General features: G+C 56.8%; 1 protein-coding gene across 3 annotated transcripts; it reads left to right on the top strand.

Annotated features, from left to right (window-relative positions):
• Window positions 1–466: 466 nt before the first annotated feature.
• STRIP1 (striatin interacting protein 1) lies at window positions 467–19,119 on the top strand. Of its 3 annotated transcripts, none has more exons than XM_032710831.1 (21): window positions 467–532; window positions 2,252–2,321; window positions 2,569–2,643; window positions 4,946–5,080; window positions 7,744–7,864; window positions 8,894–8,962; window positions 9,542–9,648; window positions 9,988–10,115; window positions 11,064–11,246; window positions 12,349–12,566; window positions 12,801–12,866; window positions 13,252–13,315; window positions 13,989–14,060; window positions 14,203–14,277; window positions 14,393–14,490; window positions 14,840–14,966; window positions 15,060–15,160; window positions 15,390–15,456; window positions 16,084–16,188; window positions 17,017–17,221; window positions 18,366–19,119. In XM_032710831.1, the coding sequence occupies exons 1-21, from the start codon at window positions 482–484 to the stop codon at window positions 18,611–18,613; spliced, it is 2,385 nt and encodes a 794-aa protein (XP_032566722.1). In that variant the 5' UTR covers window positions 467–481; the 3' UTR covers window positions 18,614–19,119. The 3 variants fall into 3 exon arrangements, with proteins under 3 accessions (XP_032566722.1, XP_032566720.1, XP_032566721.1); XM_032710829.1 differs by lacking the exon at window positions 467–532 and adding an exon at window positions 570–701; XM_032710830.1 differs by lacking the exon at window positions 467–532 and adding an exon at window positions 1,952–2,171.
• The last annotated feature ends 308 nt before the right edge of the window (window positions 19,120–19,427 follow it).

The following is a 19,427-nucleotide window of genomic DNA, read 5'->3' as shown; positions in this document are numbered from 1 at the left end:
ACAGAATTCCCTGAGCGTCCTTAGAACCGTGGAATTTTGGGGTCTCACCCCCTCTGGGCACTTTCACTTGGGCTTTAGACACCATCTGGGTCCCCTCTTAGCACTGCCAGGCTCCCCCTCTTTGGGGTCTGAGCCCCCCAAGCTCCTTGATTTGAGAATTCCCTCGTTCCAGGCCCGTAAATTTGGGATCTGCCCCCCCCCCCGCCCCCCCCGCCCCTCCCAACATAGCGGCCTCCAGTGCCCGGGGGCACGTGGGGCGGAAGTGCCACTCCCAACATGGCGGCGCCCAGTGCCGCGCCACACCCAGTATGGTGGCGCGGGGGCGGAGCCCCGTTTGCCCCGGTCGCCGCGCCGCCCGCGGCCAGCAGGGGCGGGCAGGGCCAGGCTGTGACGCGGCGGCCTCGGCGGGGCGGCGAGAGCGGCGGCGGAGCCCCATCGCACCCACCGGACACACCGAGCGCCCCGCGGCGCCACTCCCAACATGGCGGCGGCGCTGCCCCGGCTGTCGCTGCCGCTCCCGCGAGAGGAGGGGGTGAGTCCTCGCGAGAGCTGGCGGCGGAGCGGCCGCCATGGAGGCGGGCGGCGGCCCCGGGCCGGGCCCGGCAGCGGCACCGGGCAACAACAACAACAGGGGCCGCGGCGGGGCGGCCGCGCCCGCCAGGGGCCGGGACATGGCCCGGCCGCCCAGGAAGGACTCCGAGGTCAGCGGGGAGGCACTGCCCGGGCGGGGCGGGCCGCGCCGGGGCTCGGCGGGGCCTGCCCGGCCGTGCCGGTGGCTGAGGGGGTGTCGGTGCCCGCGGTGCCGGTGTGTCCGTGCCCGGGGTGCCGGTGCCGGGCGGTGCCGGCTGTCTGTGGGTGCCGGTGCCCGTGCCCGGGCGGTGTTTCCAGCCCCGCCTTCCTCCGGGTCAGCCCCGGACCGGCCGTTGTCCCGGAACCAGCTCCGGTACCGATTCCCAGGGGCGGTCCCGGTTCCCCCCGAGCCGCGGTGGCAGCGGAGCCGGAGCCCGGGGTCGGTGCCGGGGCTCGCCCGGTGCCGGTTCCCGTCCATTCCGTCCATCCCTCCCTCCCCCAGCCCCGGGCCGGTGTGACCGGGGTGGAGCCCGGTGCTGGCTCGGCCCCAGGACCCCAGTCGGGGCTCTCCCGGTGTTCCCGGCCCGGAGGGGTGTGGCGTCCCGTTTCCACGCTCGGAGCAGGGGTGGATCCGGGAAGAGGGCCCCGATCCCCCAAGGGCACGGCGGGGTCCCGGGGTGTCCCCCCTGAGCCGGGGGGCAGGGGGGGTGTGGAGCCGAGGGGGCTTTTCGCGAGTATTTCATTCCTGTGATGGCCCCGGAGCCACCTGCTCCCATGGCTGGGGGATGGCAGCCCTGGAATGGACTGGGGGGAGCTCCCAGTGCAGAGCCAGCCCCTCTCTCAGGGTCCCAGGATTTGGGAGGGGCCTGGGGTGGGTCTGGGTGCCCCCCGGATTTGGGAGGGATCTGCTCTGGGTCTGCCCCTCGCTCAGAGTGGGTGCCCCAAAATCCTGCTGTGGATCTGTTTCCCCCTCAGGGGTGGATGCCCCAAAATTCAGGAGGTTTTGCTGTGGATCTGCCCCTCCCTCAGGAGTGGGTGCCCCGAAATTTGGGAGGGTTTTGCTGTGGGTCTGGGTGCCCCGAAATTCAGGAGACTTCTACCCCACTCAGGGATGGAATCCCTGAAATTCCGTGGGTCTCTCCCTAAAGGGAGCCGATATTTTGTGCTCTAAAGCTTCTCCCGGGTGGTTTTCCCGCCTCTCCGAAGTGTTTGGAACAGTTCCATCCTCACTAATCCTGCTGACACCTCCTCCCCGCGATGGCACGGGGGGGGGGGGCGGGGATAGCCCAAATTTTTTCCAATTCTGTGTGAAATGTGGGAGCTCTGAGAGCCCCCTAATCCCACAGAATTTCCTCCCCATCTCCTGCCGTGTTTGCTGTGCTGTGGGGGCTCCGTGCTGTGGGGGCTCCCCCAGTGTTTTGGGGGTGTTTGAGGGTGTTCCGGGGGTGCTGCAGTGGCTCCAGCCGGGCAGTCCCTGCGGCACGTCCTGGATGGAGCCGCAGGAGGTGGGTTGGAGTTGCCTCGGTAACGTTCGTGCTGCCGCAGGGACATTCCTGGTCCCTAAACCGGGAAAAACAGCCCTGGCTTTGCAGGAGGACGAGGTGAATTGTGGCTGTTTGCAGGGATTTGGGGTTTTCCTGGGATGTGCTGGAATTGAACGGATTTTTCCGTTTTTTTTCAGGGCTATTCGGAGTCTCCAGACCTGGAGTTTGAATATGCAGACACGGATAAATGGGCAGCAGAGCTGTCAGGTGAGGAATTCTTGGGAGGCATCAATTAACCAGTGTCTTCCTCTGCTGGGACAATTAAAGGAGCTCTCTCAGCTCCATCATTATCCTTAAAAACCTGATGGATATTTAAAGGGAAGGGATCCATTTAATGAATGTTGTCAGCCTTACGCTGGGTGGGGTTTTTTGGGGAATTTTGAGTTTTTGGGCTAAAAGTGCAGTTCCCAAGTTGCAGCTCTGCAGGTTTTTGGAGCTCTCCCTCTCTTGGCAGAGCTTTACAGCTACACAGAGGGGCCAGAATTCCTGCTCAACCGAAAGTGCTTCGAGGAGGACTTCAGGATCCACAGTAAGAGCTTTTCCATGGATCTGTCACCCCCTGGGGAGGGACAGGGATCTCTCTTCCTGGAGAAGAGGAGCCTGAGGGCAGAGCTCGTTGGGATCTGCAGCTTCCTGGGATGGGCAGCTCCGATTCTGCTCTGGGTGAGCAGGGACAGCAGCCAGGGAATGGCTGGAGCTGTGCCAGGGCAGGGTCAGGTTGGATCTCAGGGAAAGGTTCTTCCCCCAGAGGGTGGCTGGGCACTGCCCAGGCTCCCCAGGGCAGTGGGCACAGCCCCAAGGCTGCCAGAGCTCAAGGAGGGTTTGGACAACACTCTCAGGGACATCTGTGGGATTGTTGGGGCATCCTGGGCAATTGGACTGATGATCCCTGAGGATATTCCCTGAGTCCGTGACTCGTCTGGGAGGCGGAAGAATCCCTGTGTCCATCACATCCCTGGGTGCCCATTGCTCCCAGCAGCACCGTGTTCCCTGTGGTGCTGGATCCCTGGAGCATGTCCCGTTCCCTCATCCCACTGTTGTGCTTTCCTATGGTGCTGTATCCCTTGGGTGTATCCATGAGTATATGCCATTCCCTCATCCAGCTGTTGCGGTTTTCCCATGGTGCTGTATCCCTTGGGCGTGTCCATGGGTGTGTCCCATCCTCTGATCCCACTGTTGTGCTTTCCCATGGTGCTGGATCCCTTGGGTGTATCCATGAGTATATGCCATTCCCTCATCCAGCTGCTGGGGTTTTTCCATGGTGCTGGATCCCTTGGAATTGTCCATGGGTGTGTCCCATCCTCTGATCCCACTGTTGTGCTTTCCCGTGGTGCTGGATCCCATGGGTGTGTCCCATCCTTTCATCCCACTGTTGTGTTCCCCATGGTGCTGGATCCCATTCCCTGCTCGGTTTGCCGGCTCTGTTTTTGGGATGTTGTGTTTCCCGTGGTGCTGGATCCCATGGGTGTGTCGCATCCTCTCATCCCACTGTTGTGTTTCCCGTGGTGCTGGATCCCATCCCCTGCTCGGTTTGCCGGCTGTGGTTTGGGGATGTTGTGTTTCCCGTGGTGCTGGATCCCATTCCCTGCTTGGTTTCCCGGCTGTGTTTTTGGGATGTTGTGTTCCCCATGATGCCGGACCCCTGGGCCGTGTCTCCCGGGCCGTGTCCCCTGAACCGTGTCCCCTGAACCGTGTCCCCTGGGCCACGTCTCCCAGGCTGTGTCCCCCAGGCCGTGTCCCCCAGGCCATGTCCCCTGAGCCGTGTCCCCCGAGCCGTGTCCCCAAGGCCGTGTCCCCCGAGCCGTGTCCCCTGAGCCGTGTCCCCTGAGCCGTGCCCCCTGAACCATGTCCCCCGAGCCGTGTCCCCTGAGCCGTGTCCCCTGAGCCGTGTCCCCCGAGCCGTGTCCCCTGGGCCGTGTCCCCTGAGCCGTGTCCCCTGAGCCGTGTCCCCCGAGCCGTGTCCCCTGGGCCGTGTCCCCTGAACTGTGTCCCCCGAGCCGTGTCCCCTGAGCCGTGTCCCCTGGGCCACATCTCCCAGGCCGTGTCCCCCGGGCTGTGTCCCCCAGGCCATGTCCCCTGAGCCATGTCCCCCGAGCCGTGTCCCCCGAGCCGTGTCCCCTGAGCCATGTCCCCAAGGCCGTGTCCCCAAGGCCGTGTCCCCTGAGCCGTGTCCCCAAGGCCATGTCCCCTGAGCCGTGTCCCCCGAGCCGTGTCCCCTGAGCCGTGTCCCCTGAGCCGTGTCCCCCTGAGCCGTGTCCCCTGAGCCGTGTCTCCCGGGCCGTGTCCCCTGAGCCGTGTCCCCTGAGCCGTGTCCCCCGGGCCGTGTCCCCCGGGCCGTGCCCCCTGAGCCGTGTCCCCAAGGCCGTGTCCCCTGAGCCGTGTCCCCCGAGCCGTGTCCCCCTGAGCCGTGTCTCCCGGGCCGTGTCCCCCGGGCCGTGTCCCCCGAGCCGTGTCCCCCGGGCCATGCCCCCTGAGCCGTGTCCCCTGAGCCGTGTCCCCTGAGCCGTGTCCCCTGAGCCGTGTCCCCAAGGCCGTGTCCCCTGAGCCGTGTCCCCTGAGCCGTGTCCCCTGAACCGTGTCCCCAAGGCCGTGTCCCCTGAGCCGTGTCTCCCGGGCCGTGCCCCCTGAGCCGTGTCCCCTGAGCCGTGTCCCCTGAGCCGTGTCCCCCGAGCCGTGTCCCCCGAACCGTGTCCCCTGAGCCGTGTCCCCTGAGCCGTGTCCCCTGAGCCGTGTCCCCCGAACCGTGTCCCCTGAGCCGTGTCCCCTGAGCCGTGTCCCCTGAGCCGTGTCCCCCGGGCCGTGCCCCCTGAGCCGTGCCCCGTGTCCCGCAGTGCCGGAGCGGCGCTGGCCGGAGCTGGAGCGGGCGCAGCACCGCACCCACGCCATGCGGCTGCTGGACGGGCTGGAGGTGACGGCGCGGGAGCGGCGCCTGCGCGTGGCACGGGCCATCCTCTACGTGGCACAAGGTGACACGGGCTGGGGGCTGGACGTGGGGGAGTCCGGGGGGAGGTGTGAGGGATGGGTTCAGGACGTGTATTTGTGGGATTGGTCCGTGGAGTTCGGGTAAAAATGTACTAAATAGATAAAATATAGGAGTAATTTGGTTACGTGAGCTATGTGTTTATATAACATATAATATATTACATATAACATAGAGGTGTAACATTTTATATAACATATAATATATTATATGTAATATAGAGATGTAATATTTTATATAACATATATTACATATAACATAGAGATGTAATATTTTATATAACATATATTACCTATAATATAGAGATGTAATATAGATCATATTATGTGTCATTTAATAAGTTATATATGTTGTATATTATATAGTATATAATAGATATTGTTGCTATATATAAATTATACAATGTTATACAATTATATAATGAATTATATATATTATTTATACATATATGTAATTCATATAAGCTATATATTCATATATGTTATATATAATATATAACATATTATAGATTGTATTATATAATTATATATAATTATTATATATACTATATATAATATATATATTATATAGTATATATTATATATAATGTATAATATATTATTATAATATATATTTTATATTATGTAATACATATATAGTATTATATATTATATATAATATATATAATATATAAAATATAATATATGATATATATTATACAATTATATATAATATATATTATATTATATGTAATACATATAATATATTATATATAATATAGATTATATTATATATTATTTAATAGATTATATATGTTGTATATGACATATAATATATAATAGATATTATTACTATATATAAATTATACAGTCTGTAATTATGTAATTATATAATTTATAATATGTATACTAGTTATACTATTGTATACTATATAGATATATAGTGTATATGCATGCACATATATGTAATTTATATAAGCTATATATTCATATAACATATATTACATATAATAATATAATATATAACATATATATAATATAAATTATATTATTTATTATTTAATAAATTAAATAGTGTATATTACATATATAGCATATGATATATATTATATATTATTACTATATGTGTTATGTAATATGTATGTATAAAAATTATAGAACATATAGATGTATATATTTATGTAAATTACACTAATTATGTGTACTTTATTTTATATGTAGTATATATTGTGTGTTCTTATATATTATATATATGTTATTACTATATATAGTATTATATATGCTATACTAGATATGTACAAATATGTATTTGTATAATTATTGCACAAATATACAATTATATGTTGTATGTATTATATGTTATATACATTGTATATGGATAAATATAATATATTATACATATTCTTACAATATATATTTATATAATCTATATATAATATGTAACATGTTATAAAATATATAATATATGATATATAATTTGTAAAATTAATATATTTATATATGTTTTATGTAATATACTATATGTTATAATATGTAATATTATATATTATATATTATATATATATACATCTTATATATTATATAACATATCATATGTAGTACAATTAATATACAATATTAATTTAGTGTAACAGTTAATAATCATTCTAATATCCCATATTTTAGTAATTTCCATTCCCCATGGGTGTCATTCCCCTGGGATACCCGGAAGGAGCTGATCCTCTTGGGCCCAGCCCCTCTGGAGCAGTTTGTCCCAGATCTGCCCCGGTTCCCTGGGGGCTGTGTTCCCGTGGGGCACTTCCATCCTGTGCTTCCCCCCTCTCCTCCATCCCCCCTTTCCTCCATCCCACGTTTCCTCCATCCCCCCTCTCCTCCATCCCCCTCTCCTCCATCCCCCCTCTCCTCCATCCCACGTTTCCTCCATCCCCCCTCTCCTCCATCCCCCCTCTCCTCCATCCCCCTCTCCTCCATCCCCCCTTTCCTCCATCCCCCCTCTCCTCCATCCCCCTCTCCTCCATCCCCCCTCTCCTCCATCCCACGTTTCCTCCATCCCCCCTCTCCTCCATCCCCCCTCTCCTCCATCCCCCTCTCCTCCATCCCCCCTCTCCTCCATCCCACGTTTCCTCCATCCCCCCTCTCCTCCATCCCCCTCTCCTCCATCCCCCCTCTCCTCCATCCCCCCTCTCCTCCATCCCCCTCTCCTCCATCCCCCCTCTCCTCCATCCCCCTCTCCTCCATCCCCCCTCTCCTCCATCCCCCTCTCCTCCATCCCCCCTCTCCTCCATCCCCCCTCTCCTCCATCCCCCTCTCCTCCATCCCCCCTCTCCTCCATCCCCCCTCTCCTCCATCCCCCTCTCCTCCATCCCCCCTCTCCTCCATCCCCCCTCTCCTCCATCCCCCCTCTCCTCCATCCCCCCTCTCCTCCATCCCCCCTCTCCTCCATCCCCCCTCTCCTCCATCCCCCCTTTCTTCCATCCCCCCTCTCCTCCATCCCCCCTCTCCTCCATCCCCCTCTCCTCCATTCCCCCTTTCTTCCATCCCCCCTCTCCTCCATCCCCCTCTCCTCCATCCCCCTCTCCTCCATTCCCCCTTTCTTCCATCCCCCCTCTCCTCCATCCCCCCTCTCCTCCATCCCCCTTTCCCCCCGTGTGCTCAGCGGGTTCTCCTGCAGGGACCTTCGGGGAGTGCAGCTCGGAGGCCGAGGTGCAGGCCTGGATGAGGTACAACATCTTCCTGCTGCTGGAGGTGGGCACCTTCAACGCCCTGGTGGAGCTGCTCAACATGGAGATCGAGTGAGTGCCGCGGGAGAGCTCCCTGGCCGTGGCTCTGAGCCACCGGGCAGGGCCCTCCTCTGGTTCCTGCATCCACCAGAGCCATTCCCAGCCTTTGGGGGGGTGCAATGTGGGATTAGACCTGAGAAATCCGATATTTTATTGGATTTATATTATTATAGAAATATTTATATTATATTTATATCATATATATAATATACATAATAATAATAATATATAATATATTTGTATTTTTATGTATTTACATTTGTGTATAAATATTTACAAATGTTTATATATAAAACCAATATAAATATATAGAAATATATAAATAAATATTTATATATATAAACATTTATAAATAGATATAAATATATGTTATATATTTATATATATAAAATTATAAATTATAATAATATATAGTATATGATATATTTATATAATATAAATTATATCTGTTATGATATATAATGTATATTATTTATATGATATAAATTATATCTATTATGATATGTAATATTATTATATATTATTCATACAATATAGTTATATATTATTTATATAATATAATTATATATTATTTATATAATATAATTATATATTATTTATATAATATAATTATATATTATTTATATAATGTAAATATTCATATAATAATATAAATATTTACATTATATATAATATTATATATTTGTATTTATATAAATATATATTAAATATATATTTTATCTATAAAGTATATGGATATCTTTATATATATAAATATATATTTTTATATTATATATAAAACTATATAATTTTTTATCTTATATTTATATAATATTTTTAATGTAACAGTAATATATATTACATAAATATAATTTATGTTGTGTTTCTATAATAACAATAATTGGTTAAGTGCCAAAGTTCCTCCTGTGAGCAGGGAATTCCTGGCAGCAGCGTCTCTCCCAGAGTTGCCCCTGGCACATGGGAAGCCTGTGGCAGAGCCTGGATTCTCCCAGATTCCCCCAGACTGCCCCGAATTCCCACTGGGCTGTTTTCCCTCCGCAGCAACAGCGCGGCGTGTTCCAGTGCCGTGAGGAAACCGGCCATCTCCCTGGCTGACAGCACAGACCTGAGGTATGGAGTGGCAGTGGTGGGGCTGGAGGGGGGGCCAGGCTTTTCCAGGAGTTTTGGGGAGCTGGGACAGGCCCTGGGGGGGCCAGAGCTCCGTGAGCATCCACGGGTGTCCCTCGTGCTCAGCACAGCAGGAATGGGGCAGGTTGGGGATGTGAGAGCAGGAAAATTTGGGAAAGGAGATTTTTTCCGGCTTGGAGTTGGAGAGACCTTTTCCCTGAGCACTGGCATGGAATCTGGATCTGGTGTGGGCTGAAAACACTGGAAAAAATCAGTTCAATTCCAACATATTCCAGGAAAAGCAAAATCCTTGCAAACATCCACCATCCACCTCATCCTCCTGCAAATCCAGGGCTATTTTTCCTGGTTTAGAGACCAAAACTCCCTGAAAATGTTCACAATTCACCTCATCCTGCCAATCCAGGGCTGTTTTCCCTGGTTTAGAGACCAGAAATGTACCTGCAGAAGCACAAACGTTACCAAGGCAACTCCAGCCCACCTCCTGCATCTCCATCCCGGGATGCTGGGTGCCAGCAGTGCTTCCCAAACTCATCCCAGCTCATCCCAAGCTGTTTTTTCCAGGGTGCTGCTGAACATCATGTACCTGATCGTGGAGACCGTGCGCCAGGAGGCCGAGGGGGACAAGCCCGAGTGGAAGAGCATGAGACAAACATTCCGAGCGGAGCTGGGTGAGGATTCCGAGCTCGGCGTGGGGAGGGCAGCGGGGTGGGATTTGCCTCCAGGCCTTGGTTAACAGGGACTGGCAGCACTGGGTTGGTTTCTGCTCAGCTTGGAAGGGTGAGCAGGAGGAACCATCCAGCCTTTCCTGCTGCTGGGTGCTCTCTTCCCAGGAAAAACGTGGGGCATTGGGGCCGTTGTTTCCTCTGAACACAGAGGTGAGAAATGATGGAGGGCCTGAGGCCTTGCAGAGGAGAGGGAGCTGTCTGGGGTGGGATGGGGGTCTCTGAGCTGTTGGGGATGAGAACAGGGAGGAGGAATTCCTGGATAATCCCGCTGTGTGGTTGCAGGAGCCCCCCTGTACAACAACGAGCCCTTCTCCGTGATGCTCTTTGGGATGGTGACCAAGTTCTGCAGCGGCCACGCTCCGCATTTCCCCATGAAGAAGGTGCTGCTCCTGCTGTGGAAGACTGTGCTGGTGAGGAGAGGCCATGGGATATGGGATGTGTGCTTTGATGCTTGGCACAGGAGGGAATTCTGCCCTTGGATCTGGCTGTAATTGCTCCATCCTCTTCTGGTGTTCAGTTTGCACGTTATTAAACCCAATCCCAGGCTTTCCCCCAAAGGGAAGTATTGGATGTTGGTATCTGGAGCTGGACCCAAAGTGAGATCCCTGATGGGATCCAGAAAGGGAAAGCTCTGGACACTCCAGTTGTGGATTCCTGGACACCCTCCTGTTCCTCCTGCCTGTCACAAGGACAAGGGGGGCACAGGGACAGGCAGCTCCTGTTTTACACCCTGGAGAAGGATTTAGGCCCCCCAGGACAAGAAGGACATGGAGGGGCTGGAGCGTGTCCAGGGAAGGGAACAGAGCTGGGGAAGGGTCTGGAGCAGGAGAACTGAGGGAGCTGGGAAGGGGCTGGAGCACCAGGAACAGCAGGAGAACTCAGGGAGCTGGGGGGGCTCAGCCTGGAGAAAAGGAGGCTCAGGGGGGACCTTCTGGCTCTGCAACTCCCTGACAGGAGGGGGGAACCAGGGGGGGTGTCAGGCTCTGCTCCCAGGGAACAAGGGACAGGAGGAGAGGGAACGGCCTCCAGCTGTGCCAGGGGAGGGTCAGGTTGGACAGGAGGAGGAATTTCTTCCTGGAAAGGGTGGTCAGACCTTGGAAGGGGCTGCCCAGGGAGGGGCTACTCAGGGAGGTGATGGAGTCCCCACCCCTGGAGGTGTCCAGGGAGGGGCTGGCTGTGGCCCTCAGTGCTCTGGGCTGGAGGACAAGGGGGTTATGGTCACAGGTTGGACTTGGTGACCTTGGAGGGCTTTTCCAACCTCCAGGATTCCATGATTGTGATTGTGGAGAGCAGTTTTGGGAAGGGCAGGCGGAGCTGCCCTGGGAGCTCCCACGCTCAGCTCCCGGTGTCCCTTGCAGTGCACCCTGGGGGGCTTTGAGGAGCTGCAGAGCTTGAAGGCGGAGAAGAGGGAGATCCTGGGGCTGCCCCCGCTCCCGGAGGACAGTATCCAGGTGATCCGGAACATGAGGGCGGCATCGCCCCCGGCGTCCGCCTCCGACCTCATCGAGCAGCAGCAGAAACGCGGCCGCAGGGAGCACAAGGTGGGGACAGGGACAGTGGGGGGTGACAGGGACAGCAGCAGGGGGTGACAGCAACGGGGAACAGGGACAGCAGGGGGTGACAGCAATGGGGGACAGGGACAGCGGGGGGTGACAGCAATGGGGGACAGGGACAGCAGGGGGGTGACAGCAACGGGGGACAGGGACAGCAGGGGGGTGACAGCAATGGGGGACAGGGACAGCAGCATGGGCGTGGTGACAGCAGGGAGGGCATGGTGACATCAATGAGGGGACAGTGACAGCAATGAGGTGATGGTGACATCAAGGGCATGGTGACACCAACGAGGGTAAGGTGACAGCAACGAGGGGACAGTGACATCAGTGAGGGCATGGTTACATCAATGAGGGAACAGTGACAGCAATGGGGGTATGGTAACATCAGTCAGGGTGTGGTGACATCAGGGAGGCTTGATGACATCATCAAGGTAATGGTGACATCACCGAGGGCATGGTGACATCACCGAGGGCATGGTGACATCATTGAGGGCATGGTGACATCATTGAGGGCATGGTGACATTGTTGAGGGCATGGTGACATCATCAAGGGGATGGTGACATTAGTGCATGGTGACATCACTGAGGGCATGGTGACATCATTGAGGGCATGGTGACATCATCAAGGGGATGGTGACATTATCGGGGGGTTGGTAACATTAGTGAGTGCATGGTGACATCACTGAGGGGATGGTGGCATCACTGAGGGCATGGTGACATCATGAAGGGAATGGTGACATCACTGAGGGCATGGTGACATCATCAAGGGGATGGTGACATCAATAAGGGCATGCTGACATCGAGGGGATGGTGACATCAGTGAGGGTACAGTGACATTGAGGGGATAGTGACATCATCAAGCGCATGGTGACATCACTGAGGGCATGGTGACATCATCGAGGGGATGGTGACATCATCGAGGGGATGGTGACATCATCGAGGGCATGGTGACATCACTGAGGGGATGGTGACATCACTGAGGGGATGGTGACATCATCGAGGGGATGGTGACATGACCGAGGTCTCTTCCAGGGGCTGGGCACTGCCCTTGGAGCAGGCACATTCCCTGGATGCTCTGCCCCCCCCGCAGGCCCTCATCAAGCAGGACAACCTGGACGCCTTCAACGAGCGCGATCCCTACAAAGCCGACGACTCCCGGGAGGAGGAGGAGGAGAACGACGACGACAACAGCCTGGAGGGGGAGACCTTCCCCCTGGAGCGGGATGAAGTGATGCCCCCCCCCACCCAGCACCCCCCCAGCGAGCGCATCACCTGCCCCAAGGGGCTGCCCTGGGCCCCCAAGGTCCGGTGAGTCCGGGGGGAGCCGGGCAGGGCTGGAACGGGGTGGGGAAAAGAGGCTGAATGTTGGGAATCTCAGCAGGGATGGAGGAAGGGGTTGGGGGTGGGGTGGTCACTTGGGTGGCTGTTTTTTGGGGGGTGGGCTGGGCATCATCCCTTTGTCAGGCTTTTCCCTGGGGCTGGAGCTGTGACATTCCAAGGGGGACGGGAAGATGTGACTCTTCCCATCCCCCTTGGCTGCAGGGAGAAGGACATTGAGATGTTCCTGGAGTCCAGCAGGAGCAAATTCATCGGATACACCTTGGGCAGGTGGGGCCAGGGCCAGCCGGGGGGGGCAGTTTGAGGGGCTTGGGGAGAGGCCAGTTTGGGGGGGCTGGGGGAGAGGTCAGTTCTGGGGCTGTTCTTGCCTCCATGCAGCAGCAGAAAAGTCCTGGGGTCACTGGCTCGTGGTCCCTGTCCCACCCCTGGGGGGTCCCTGTTCCGCTCCTGGGGGTCCCTTCCCCACTCCTGGGAGGACCCTGTCCCACTCTTGAGGGGTCCCTGTCCCACCCCTTGGGGGTCCCTGTCCCACCCCTTGGGGGTCCCTGTCCCACCCCTGGGGGTCCCTGCCCCTGGAGGTCCCTGCCCCTGGGGGTCCCTTCCCCTCCCCTGGGTGCCCAGCTCTGCCCCCAGCCTGACTCTGTCCCTCCCACAGTGACACCAACACGGTGGTGGGTCTGCCCCGGCCCATCCACGAGAGCATCCGCACCCTGAAGCTGGTGAGTCCATCCAGGAATTCCCTTCCCCAGCCCCTGCTCCCAGCACAGCTCAGGAGAGGGTTTTCCTGAGCCATCTCCCCCTTCCTCAGCCCTGTAGTGGGAGCAGCCTGAAGTTCTCATCCCATCCCTGCTCTCTCAGGCTGTCCAAGCCCCTTCCTTAGGGGGCTGCATCCCTTTCTTCTTCCCTTCCAGCAGGGCTTCATCCCTTCCTTAGGGGGCTTCTTCACTTCCATAGGGGCTTCATCCCTTCCTCAGGGGCTTCATCCCTTCCTCAGGGGCTTCATCCCTTCCTTAGGGGGCTTCATCCCTTCCTTAGGGGGCTTCATCCCTTCCTTAGGGGACTTCATCCCTTCCTTAGGGACTTCATCCCTTCCTTAGGGGGCTTCATCCCTTCCTTAAGGGGCTTTATCCCTTCCTTAAGGGGCTTTATCCCTTCCTTAAGGGGCTTTATCCCTTCCTTAAGGGGCTTCATCCCTTCCTTGGGGGCTTTATCCCTTTCTTAGGGGCTTTATCCCTTCTTGTCTTCCTTTGCTCCTGGGATTGTCCATAGCTGAGTCCAGCAGCTCCCACCCTGCCCATGATCATGGGCCACCCTTGGGACAGGGATCCAGGAGGGGTATTATGGGATGGTGGGAGCTGGGGGGGCCGTGCTGACCCCCCTGTCCCCCTGCAGCACAAGTACACGTCCATTGCTGAGGTCCAGGTGCACATGGAAGACGAATTCCTGCGCTCCCCACTGTCTGGAGTGAGTGTGGGATGGGGTGGGATGGGATGGGATGTTTGCTCTGCCAGGGAGTGGTTTCTCTGGGCTGAGGGTCTCCAGCCCTTGGGATCATATCCCAGGGCCAGGGCACTGGTGGAGGTTTTCTGGTCTCTTCTGGCCCCAGGGGGAAGAGGAAGTGGAGCAAGTCCCTGCTGAGATCCTGTACCAGGGCCTGCTGCCCAGCCTGCCCCAGTACATGGTGAGCTGGGAGTACTGGGATCCTCTGGGATCAGAGCCCCATCCCTTTCCAGTGGTGCCTCCCAGGTTTATATCCCCCTGCTCCCATCCCCTCTCCATCTCTCCCTGCTCCCCAGATTGCTCTCCTGAAGATCCTCCTGGCTGCAGCCCCCACCTCCAAAGCCAAGACAGACTCCATCAACATCCTGGCAGACGTGCTGCCGGAGGAGATGCCGTGAGTGCCCCGGAGCAGAGGGCTGGGATGGGGTGGGAAGGGAAGGGAAGGGAGGGGGGGACAGGAGGAACCAGGAAGAGTTTGGTTTGGGACTCCCTGGGTGATGTGACCCTGCCCTGCTGCAGGAGCATGGAATCATGGAATGGTTTGGGTGGGAAGGGACCTTAAAGCCCATTCCACCCCACAGACAGGGCCACCTTCCACTATCCCAGGCTGCTCCAAGCCCCATCCAGCCTGGCCTTGGACACTTCCAGGGACGGGGCAGCCACAGCTTCTCTGGGAATTCCTTCCCAGCCCCTCCCCCCCTCCCAAGAAGCAGTTCCTGGCAGTGCCCCCCCTGTGTCCCCAGGACCACGGTGCTGCAGAGCATGAAGCTGGGCGTGGACGTCAACCGGCACAAGGAGATCATCGTCAAGGCCATCTCTGCCGTGCTGCTGCTCCTGCTCAAGCACTTCAAGCTCAACCACATCTACCAGGTGAGGTGGTCTGGGGTCCTCCCACCCCCCGGGGAGATTTGGGCACGGGCAGGACCCCCCTGGTCCCCATTCACCTGCTTTTCCCCTCCCCAGTTCGAGTACATGGCCCAGCACCTGGTCTTTGCCAACTGCATCCCGCTCATCCTTAAGTTCTTCAACCAGAACATCATGTCCTACATCACTGCCAAGAACAGGTGGGGGGGGAGCTGCTCCCCTGCATCCCTGTGGGCTGTGGGGAGGGGGCCCTGCTTCCTCTCCCCTCTGTAGCCCCTCCCTGGGCACAGGCACGGTGGGAAGTGCCCACCACGGACAGTCTCCAGTGGGTGGGAGGTGGGGTCTGCATTGCCCCTGAGGCCAGGGGGGTGTGGGAGGGATCAGTGGGGGCTGTGGGGGATCAGCACGACCCCCCTCTCCTTCCTGCAGCATCTCTGTGCTGGACTATCCCTACTGTGTGGTGCACGAGCTGCCGGAGCTGACGGCCGAGAGCCTGGTGAGTCCAGCTGTGCCAGTCCTGGGGTGTCCCTGGGGGAAATGGGGGCTCCCCCACCCAGCCCTGGCACCCTCTCCATGCTCCTGGGGCTTCTGGGGAGTACAGCAGATCTCTGCTGGGGTCACTTCTGGGCCCCTCAGGACAAGAAGGATATTGAGGGGCTGGAGCATGTCCAGGGAATGGAACAGAGCTGGGGAAGGGTCTGGAGCAGCAGGAGAACTGAGGGAGCTGGGGGGGGCTCATCCTGGAGAAAAGGAGACTCAGGGGGGACCTTCTGGCTCTGCAACTCCCTGACAGGAGGGGAGAGCCAGGGAGGGGGTGGTCAGGCTCTGCTCCCAGGGAACAAGGGTGATCAGGCCTTGGAAGGGGCTGCCCAGGGAGGTGGTGGAGTCCCCGTTCCTGGAGGTGTCCAAAAAACCTGTGGATGTGGCACTTGGGGACATGGTCAGTGGTGGCCTTGGCAGTGCTGGGGGATGGTTGGACTTGGTGGTCTGGGAGGGCTTTTCCAACCTTACCAATTCCATGACTGGGTGATTCCATGCCTGCATACTCTTTGGACAAGCCCAGCCCAGCCTCTCCCCATCCTTGCTCCCTTCCCTTGCCTGACCCTGCCCGTCCTCCCCGCAGGAGGCCGGAGACAACAACCAGTTCTGCTGGAGGAACCTCTTCTCCTGCATCAACCTCCTGCGCATCCTGAACAAACTGACCAAGTGGAAGCATTCCCGCACCATGGTGAGGGCTGGCAATGTTCTGGAGCTCAGCCTGGCTGGACTGGGCATCTCACTGAGGGCCTGAGCTGTGGGAACACCTTGTGGCAACCCAGCCCTTGGTGGGGAGGGAGAAGCGAGTGAGGGGGGATGGAAAGGGGGGAGAGGGAGCTGGGGGAGGGGGTTGACACAGGACCCCATCTCATGCCATCCCATCTTCCCCCATCCCTGTTCCACCCCATCCCTGTCCCATCCCACCCCACCCCATCCCTGTCCCACCCATCCTACCCCATCCCTGTTCCACCCCATCCCTGTCCCATCCCACCCCACCCCATCCCGCCCCACCCCTGTACCACCCACCCCATCCCACCCCACCCCTGTACCACCCATCCTACCCCATCCCATCCTTCCCTGCCCCACCCCATCCCATCCCACCCCATTCCTCTCCTACCCATCCTACCCCATCCTTGTCCCACCTCACCCCTGTCCCACTCATCCTATCCCACCCCACCCCTCCCTGTCCCACCACCCCACCCCTGTCCCACCCCATCCCTGTCCCACCCATCCCTGTCCCACCCCATCCCACCCCACCAAATCCCCATCCCACCCCACCCCACCCCTGTCCCACCCCACCCCTGTCCCCCCCATCCCTGTCCCACCCCATCCCACCCCACCCCTGTCCCACCCATCCCTGTCCCACCCCATCCCACTCCACCCCATCCCACCTCACCCCTGTCCCCCCCCATCCCTTTCCCCCCCGTCCCTGTCCCACCCTGTCCCCCCCATCCCTATCCCCCCTGTCCCCCCCATCCCTATCCCCCCTGTCCCTGTCCCCCCGTCCCTGTCCCCGCAGATGCTGGTGGTGTTCAAGTCGGCGCCGATCCTGAAGCGGGCTCTGAAGGTGAAGCAGGCCATGCTGCAGCTCTACGTGCTCAAGCTGCTCAAGGTGCAGACCAAGTACCTGGGGCGCCAGTGGAGGAAGAGCAACATGAAAACCATGTCAGCCATCTACCAGAAGGTTCGGCACCGCCTCAACGACGACTGGGCCTACGGCAACGGTACCTCCCGCCCGCCCGCGGCGTTCCCACGGTGTTCCCAATGCATTCCCAATGCATTCCCACGGCATTCCCAATGCATTCCCACGGCATTCCCATGGCGTTCCCACGGTGTTCCCATGGCATTCCCAATGCATTCCCACGGCATTCCCAATGCATTCCCACGGCATTCCCATGGCGTTCCCACGGTGTTCCCATGGCATTCCCAATGCATTCCCATGGCGTTCCCACGGTGTTCCCATGGCATTCCCAATGCATTCCCAATGCATTCCCATGGCGTTCCCACGGTGTTCCCAATGCATTCCCAATGCATTCCCACGGCATTCCCAATGCATTCCCAATGCATTCCCACGGCATTCCCAATGCATTCCCACGGCATTCCCACGGCATTCCCAATGCATTCCCACGGCATTCCCATGGCGTTCCCACGGTGTTCCCACAGCATTCCCAAGGCGTTCCCACGGCATTCCCAATGCATTCCCACGGCATTCCCAATGCATTCCCACAGCATTCCCATGGCATTCCCGCGGCATTCCCGATGCCTTCCCACTGCAGGGGCTGCCCCGGGGCTTGTGCACATGAGGTGGGGCGACCTTGGCTGCTTGACCTTGACCGGGTGCCCACAAAGCTGCTCTTCCCAGCCTTTCCCAGTTCTTCCCAGCTCTTTCCCAGCTCTTGCCAGCCATTCCTGGCTCTTTGCCAGCCTTTCCCAGCTCTTTCCCAGCATTTTCCCAGCCCTTCCCAGCTCTTTCCCAGCCCTTCCTAGCCCTTCCCAGCTCAGCCAGGCCCAGTCCAGCTGAGCCAAACCCAGTCCAGAGGTCTGGGATGCAGGAGGGATTCCAGGTGGAGGCTTTGCAGGGCTCAGGGCTGTGCCAGGTTTTGGGGCTCCCTTTGGCTGAAAAGCTTGGGTTTTGCCCTAAATCAGGCTGGAACAGCAGGTGCCCCCCCTATCAGGGTTTAGGAGCTGGGCTGAGGTGACATCCCATTTTTTTGGGACTGTTTTTGGCCCGAGGGGTCCAAACCCACGGCGTCTCCTGTTGCTGATGTGATGGAGCTGCCGTGTCTGCCCTGGTGGGGACCTGCAACCCCCCTTCCTTTTCCCAGGGGCTTTGGGCTCCTCCCTGAGCTGTTTTCTCTCTCCTGCCAGACCTGGATGCCCGTCCCTGGGACTTCCAGGCGGAGGAGTGTGCCCTCCGTGCCAGCATCGAGCGCTTCAACGCGCGGCGCTACGACCGCGCCCACGGCAACCCCGAGTTCGTGCCCGTGGACAACTGCCTGCAGAGCGTGCTGGGCCAGCGAGTGGAGCTGCCCGAGGACTTCCAGGTCAACTACGACCTGTGGCTGGAGAGGGAGGTCTTCTCCAGGCCCATCTCCTGGGAGGAGCTGCTGCAGTGACGGGGACATGGACACGGGGCGGGGGCAGGGAGCGGCTCTGGGGGGCCTGGGGGGTGCCTGGAGACCTGGGGGGGTGGGGAAGAGGGTGGGGCTGGGGGGTCCTTGGTGAGGTGCCATCCTGCCCCTCTGCCCCCTTCCAGGCTCGTCCCACAGCTGAGGGTGGGGGGCTCTGGTGCCCTGGGGGGTTCCCGTCGGGTGAGGGGGTCTGTGCCCACCCCGGGGTAGATCCCCCCACCCCAAAGGCAGTACCCCCCCGGGATCTGCCCATCCCTGGGCAGGGATGTGCCCCCCCCGGGCAGATTGACCCCCCCTGGGGCTGTGCCCACCCCTGAGGTTGCTTTCAGGGCCACCTCCCTCCCGGTGCCCTCTGCAGCCCAAACAGGGGGGTCAGTGTGGGAGGGGGTCCCTTGTGTGGGGCGAGAGGCTGACCCTGCCCAGCCCCTCCTGGGGGGCTCTGGGGGGCCAGTGGGGTGAGCTGTATATAAATTATATATATTTGGTGATATCTCTGCCCTGAGTGTGCCCAGGCTCTGTCTGTGTCCCCACCCCGAGCTGGGAGGGGGGTCCTCATCTGCCCTTGTCCCCATCACCCCTCACATCCCACGGGGGTCCTGTCCCCAGAAGGTTTAATGTTCCCCTTGCCCCCCCTCTGTTGGTTTGGGGGGTTGGTGGCCTCGGGGGTGGCAGGTCCCCCCCGTCCCATTCCCTGAGCCCTCCCCAGCTCTGTCCTGGGATTTCTGGCACCATCCTGGTGTTCCCACTGGAATCGTCTCTGCTCCCAGACACCAAACCCAGCCTCCCCAAAGCCTGGCCT

The sequence above is a fragment of the Chiroxiphia lanceolata genome, chromosome 25, assembly GCF_009829145.1.
Source record: "Chiroxiphia lanceolata isolate bChiLan1 chromosome 25, bChiLan1.pri, whole genome shotgun sequence".
In the NCBI taxonomy this organism is placed as follows: domain Eukaryota; kingdom Metazoa; phylum Chordata; class Aves; order Passeriformes; family Pipridae; genus Chiroxiphia; species Chiroxiphia lanceolata.
Note: the sequence above shows the minus strand (reverse complement) of the source record. Positions and strands in the feature narration are given on the sequence as shown.